The sequence below is a fragment of the Eucalyptus grandis genome, chromosome 7 (assembly GCF_016545825.1).
Source record: "Eucalyptus grandis isolate ANBG69807.140 chromosome 7, ASM1654582v1, whole genome shotgun sequence".
NCBI classification, from domain to species: domain Eukaryota; kingdom Viridiplantae; phylum Streptophyta; class Magnoliopsida; order Myrtales; family Myrtaceae; genus Eucalyptus; species Eucalyptus grandis.
This window is the reverse complement of record NC_052618.1, coordinates 58,375,049-58,381,048: the sequence shown is the minus strand read 5'-3', so window position 1 is coordinate 58,381,048 and position 6,000 is coordinate 58,375,049. Positions and strand designations below refer to the sequence as shown.

The window sequence follows — 6,000 nt, the reverse complement described above, 5'->3', positions numbered from 1 at the left end:
TTATCTTTTTGGCTAATGCCCGTATTTCACACTTCCAATCACGTTCGGAGTCACAGGTAGCGTGACTTGTGATTTTTCTACGCAGCGTGCGAAAAGGAACAGTTTGAGGAAAACCTATTCAGCTGCTTAATCAGTGCGACTTTACTTTCTTTAGCTTTTCACTTCAGAAAATTGACACCGAGAGTTAAATAAGTTCTAGGTCAGCGTTTCAAGATACATATGACAGTAAGGAAAGCACCAAGCAAAAGCTGGAATAGCTCAGTTGGTTAGAGCGTGTGGCTGTTAACCACAAGGTCGGAGGTTCAAGCCCTCCTTCTAGCGTTTTCCCGTCACTATTTCCCTTTTTGTCTGTCCTTCTTCCTTAGACTCCAAGGTTTGTCAGGCAAAAACTTGTTCCCAAAAGAGGGAAAAGTTTTGATGGAAGGTAGAGCTACTACCAAAAGATGTCTAATTTCGTCTCCACGGGGATCCAATTGAACTTAAACTTTGTGCGTTTTTCCTGTTGGAAAAGAGAACCTACACTTGTTTCTTTGTTTTTTTCCCCTCCTTTTGGGGTCCCAAAGAGAAAGAGAAATAACACAAAGTTGAGGAAGAACATAAGCAAGCTCGCTATAAAGAATGTAAAGCCGAGATGGCGCTTTCCAATTGGCCGATGAAAGCAACCAATCCCGGCCCGAGATATTGGCGAGGAGAGGGAGAGCCACCACTCCCACTCCCAAAAACGTCCTGTTAACCTTAGTGGCGATGAATCCACCAAAAGGGCAAAGAGAAGAAAAGCATTCAAAAAGTGCCAAAAAGGCAATCGAAAAAGCAGAAGCTCTTAGAGAGAGAGAGAGAGCAGAAAAAAGAAAAGAAAAGAAAAGGGGTGGATGTGGAAAAAGGCAGCGGAGGGAAGAGAGAGAGGGAAAGGGCGGCAGTGGCGGCAGCGCATTGGCGGATGGTGGTGGTGATATGGACGGACGGAGTGGGTGACACGCCCACGTGAGTGGCCCACCACCACCTCCTCCCTCCACCACCACCACCACCGCCACCACAACGCTTCTTCCATCCGTCCCTCGCTTGATATCGACGCTAACTGCCAAAAACAACTCCAGCCCACCACCACCACCATCAACACCGTAAAAGTTACTCGGTTTTCTCTAGCAATCCGCGTGCTTATTTTCTCTTTTCTTTCTCGTTTAAATTCCAAAACTCCAAATCGTGGCATTTACGCATTCTCTAAAACCCTCACCCAGCAACTCGTATCGGTGAGCTTGGTGGAAGAAGAACCATATTTTTTAATATGTCGAGATATACATGTGAGTTATGTTAGAAAAGTCTAATGTCGAATAATTAGAAGGGTGCATAGCAATTGATATGTTTTAATTAGCCCATATGTTAGACTTACACTCCTTAAGAGATCTCTTAAAGTTAAGGTATTAAACTTTTACTTTGCTTTAACAAGATTTTGCTCGATATCTACATACCTTCTCACGTCCAAGGGTATTAAAAATGAAGCTGTTATTATAAAAATTGCCAAAGAAGATATACAGAGAGGCAAAAGTTAAGGATGGCTTCTTGCAACAAAAGAAATATGAGCATGCCTTAGAAAAGAATGATTTGATATGGATCTATCGTGATTAAAAGGCAAATGCGTTACATGCCATCACTTTAAGATGATTGACCTGCTCATTTTCTTTTCTAATTTTTTTTTTTTGAAAAACATATGTCAGAATTCTCTCTCCACCTCCACCTCCTCCCCCTCCGCCTCCACCATTGTTATTCGCCTCGTCACTAAGTGCCTTGTCTCTCACACGCACACACGGAGAATGAAGATAGAGAGAGAGAGGTCACAGCAACCACGACTTCATGACCACTGGGGTTGTGAACACTGCAAGCAGTGGCCTAACCTCAAGCGACTCCAACCTGAGGCTTAGGCAGAGAGGGCTGGGGGCGACAAAAGCAACACGGGCCGGTGGCATTGCGCGGGGACAGGTAAAGGAGCTACTGCGGATGCGTGTCTCGGGGAAGGAAAGGAAGGGTAAAAAATGGAGAAGAAAGACAATTGCAATTGAGCCATCTAAAGTGTAAATGTACTTATGTGTTGACATCTCAAGGTAATTATGCAATTACATCCTAATTTTAGATGGTTGTACTTTTAGAATATAAAATGATGAATAGTGTAAAGTTCGACCATTGATCTGCAATTTCATTCAATGCGTTTAAAAGGAGTTACTGTTTTTTTTTTTCCTTCAGAAAAATGATTTAGACAAATAATGGACCTTTCTCACATTGCTACTAAAATGTTCGGTTTAAAGCGTCAACAGAACACCAATGGCCTTACTAAGCTAGTTTGTCATTGTAGGCCTACCATGGGTTCAGATGTGAGCAGGGAAACACGATATTACACCAAAGCCAAATATCAGTGAATTCTCACTCATTCTTTATAAATTAATTAAGGTTTTCTTAGATCAATAAGAAATTATGAATCAAATATATGATTTTTGTCTTTTAATCACTCTACGAGCAATGATTGTTCAAATAGATCCACTTGCTTGGATAAGTTTCCAATCTACAATATACACAAATTATTTTTTTGTAGGTATCCTTACATGGGGGAAATGAAGGAGAAAAAGGGAGGGGAAATATGGAGAAATATCAGAGGCACCCCCATAAAGCAAGAAAGAAAAAGTTAAGAGGTTACTATCATTAACTCATTTGACAAAAGTGACCCCCCCTTTCCCTTTGGTTGCCCACTCACACACTAATCTTTTCCTCCTTCTCCCTCCCCTCCATTCTCTAATGCTAGTGGTTCCTTCTTTCTCTCTCTCTCTCTCCTCCTCTGGTTGGCCACTAGGGCTAGCCTCGCTTTTTCCCACTTCTAATAATGCTAGTGGTTCTTGTCTCTCATGTCTCTATTCCCCACTACCATACAAAGCCCCCTCTCTCGAGCTTTTCTGGGGTCGCTACCTCAGGATGTTAGCAGCTAAGTAAAAGGTCAAAAACACACGGGAGGGAGAATTTCTAGCATGGGGAGAGACGATGGATAAAGAAGGTAACCAAGAACCCCCATCTCTCCTCCCCAACAACAGCACCGTCAAGTTGGAAGAGTCCCCTAGGAAATCAGCCACCGCTAGTGGTGCTCTCGGCGGTGGCGGCGGCGGCGGCGGGGGCGATAGGCTGAAGAGAGATGAGTGGAGCGAAGGCGCGGTCTCGAGCCTCCTCGAGGCCTACGAAACCAAATGGGTGCTCAGGAATAGGGCCAAGCTCAAGGGTCATGATTGGGAGGACGTCGCGCGCCACGTCTCTTCCCGGGCCAATTCCACGAAGTCGCCCAAGACTCAAACGCAATGCAAGAACAAGATCGAGTCCATGAAGAAGAGGTACCGGACGGAGTCCGCTACCGCCGACACGTCCTCCTGGCCGTTGTATCCGCGTCTCGATATGCTCCTCCGGGGTACCGCGCCGCCGCAGCTGCCTCTGGCCCCGCCACCGTTTTCTCAGCCGCTGGCCTCTAATCCACCACCTTTGATATTGTTAGAGCCGTCCTCTGCTGCAGCCGTGCCACAACTGCTGCCGCTTTCAGGCCCTCCGCCACCGCCTCCGCCTGGTAATGCCCAGAATTCTCATGGATCCAATGGAGTTGACAAGTTGCCCAAGGTACGAAGAGTGCCAAGCCACTTCATGTTTACATGTGTTCCTTTCATTTTATCATAGCTGAGCGAGTATCGTTTTACCTGTTCTCCCCAGGAAACTTGAATATCATTCTGTCTCTGCATGATTTACTATTCTGTAACAACTGATGTGTAGGCCAATAAACAGATAGAACCCAAATTTTAATTTCCGGTATATAGTGCTATCTTGATTTGACTTGAGCGTATTCATCACGGGGATCAATGCCCAGCCCAGGAAAACTACAAGATCAGTTTCCATGTACACACATATTAATGTATAAACTTCTGTTTAGACAAAAAGGCCTGCAGTAAAAGCATGTACTTATGATAATATTTGGATATATGCAAATTAATGAATTTGTTTATGCCTGAAGTATATAAATTAAGGTACCGGAACGCCAAGAGAGGGCTCTTCTCTTTAGCAGAAACTTGTTCTTAGTAAATATGCATTCTGGCATTTGAGTTGATTGAGATCAGCCCAATTGACTCTAATGTTTTCACTAGCAATGTCTCTAATAAAATCGATTCAAGTCATGCTCGTTGGTTTTGATATACGACTAATATAATTGCTTGTTGAAATGTCTTTTATGTCAATGTAGGAAGATGGAGCTGGAACCAAATTATCGGATCAAGTGTCCGACAAGAATCCAGTGGAGACAGATAGCAGCACGCCGGCCCTTTACAGTGATAAGCAAAAGTCGTCGAGGTCAAAGAAGCATAAGACGGTGATGAAGATGGAAAAGAACAAGAAGAGGCGAAAGAGAGAGGAGTATGGGATTGCTGAAAGCATACGGTGGTTAGCAGAAGTCATTGTGAGATCCGAGCAATCGAGGATGGAGACGATGAAGGAGTTGGAGAAAATGAGGATCGAGGCCGAGGCGAGGCGGGGCGAGATGGATCTCAAAAGAACTGAGATCATCGCTAATACCCAGTTGGAAATCGCGAAGCTCTTTGCTGGGAGCAACAAAGGGATTGATTCTTCCCTAAGAATTGGAAGAAACTAAGGTGGACTATTTGAAGCTTATGATGATAATTATGATTGTGTTATGGTAATATGTATGTAAAGATCACCTAGACTCTGTGTACTGACACTGTGAAAATGGCAAGGAGGACCGGAAGATGAGGTGATGATGGGCTAAATCTCAGCATCGTACCTCTCTTTTGGTGTAAGAAAATCTATGCCTCATTTCCATGTTCTCTTTCAACGACATATTGCAGTGTATATTAGACCCTATGCAAACTGATTTAGAAGCACGCTACATAAGTTCTTCCCCCCAAAAAAAAAAAAGTACGAAATTTCATTCCGATACTTTTGCCCGCATCTATGTGAAATCAAGATAGCGCATTTAGCCAGAGGGAGCCAAACGTGGATACACACGTAAGGCTGAACAAGCTCGATACACAGCGAATTTCCTGAACTAATTGCTATGAAACATGTCGCCTCTGTTTCTTCGCTCCTCGTCTTTGCTCTGTTGGTTTTGGATTCTCCTGCTTTTCATAGAGAATCTGCTTGGAGTTGCATGTTCTGGATTGCTCGTTAAACCATTGATGGACAGAGATGAGGACTAAAGTACCTAGTTTTTCTCCTATCTGCAACGTAGTTCATAAGAAAGCATCCTAATTGAAAATTGTGACAACCCTTTCTAAGTCTCTGACTAGTCATACTGATCTAAATGCATTCTATAAAACAGGGAATTAGGAAGAAAGATACACGGGATGGATTTTAGCAGAGGGATTTTGAGTTCCTTCACCTTTTGATTTGATCACTGCTTCATCATATCTTATGAGTCAATTTCAGTATCACTGCCCCAGATAGAGCAAAGGCCATCCTTTCAGCCTTCTGTCTCCTTGAAGAAATTGAAGTGCCAAGTGGTGTCTTTGCTTAATCCGGGCACTTGACTGAGGAAAGTGTACTTTTTCGCCAATGCTCTCTGCTTTCTTACTGGGACACCACACAAGTTCCTGTATGATGCAACACTTCTCAAATATATATTAAAGAAAATGAAAAAAGAAAAGGCGTGCTAGTTTTTGATGAGAAAATATACTGCCGGTACTATCACTGATCTTGCTCTGAATCTCGGTTCCGGCAAATTAGACTTGTTAATTACCTCAAAACCAATGTCCTAATTATATCATCAATTTACAATTACCAAAACCAAATGAGTCAAAAAATGCTGAGAATATCATTTTCTCAGCAATCTTTAGATTAAATATTTTTAAATAAAATGCTGGGTCTCTACAGAGAAGTCCGAAAAAAAATCTTCGAAGTATTCTGATTCCAGATAATGAGAAACGGCTTTCGGTTTATTCTATTCTAGATCTAAACAACCAGTATCAGATTAGCAGC

At 43.0% G+C, this 6,000-nt stretch overlaps 1 protein-coding gene and 1 non-coding gene across 2 annotated transcripts; both read left to right on the top strand.

Annotated features, from left to right (window-relative positions):
* Positions 1-247: 247 nt before the first annotated feature.
* Positions 248-321, top strand: TRNAN-GUU. The gene has a single exon. It is a non-coding gene; the product is annotated as a tRNA-Asn (tRNA).
* A 2,472-nt stretch (positions 322-2,793) lies between these two features.
* On the top strand, positions 2,794-4,912 carry LOC104454533 (trihelix transcription factor ASIL2). The gene is made up of 2 exons (XM_010069420.3): positions 2,794-3,639; positions 4,253-4,912. Exons 1-2 carry the CDS (start codon positions 3,022-3,024, stop codon positions 4,655-4,657), a joined length of 1,023 nt encoding a protein of 340 aa, XP_010067722.1. The 5' UTR covers positions 2,794-3,021; the 3' UTR covers positions 4,658-4,912.
* The last annotated feature ends 1,088 nt before the right edge of the window (positions 4,913-6,000 follow it).

Coding starts and splice junctions, on each gene's coding strand:
- LOC104454533 (XM_010069420.3), top strand. CDS start 3,022: ATGGATAAAGAAGGTAACCAAGAACCCCCATCTCTCCTCCCCAACAAC. Junction 3,640..4,252: donor GAGTTGACAAGTTGCCCAAG/GTACGAAGAGTG, acceptor ATGTCAATGTAG/GAAGATGGAGCTGGAACCAA.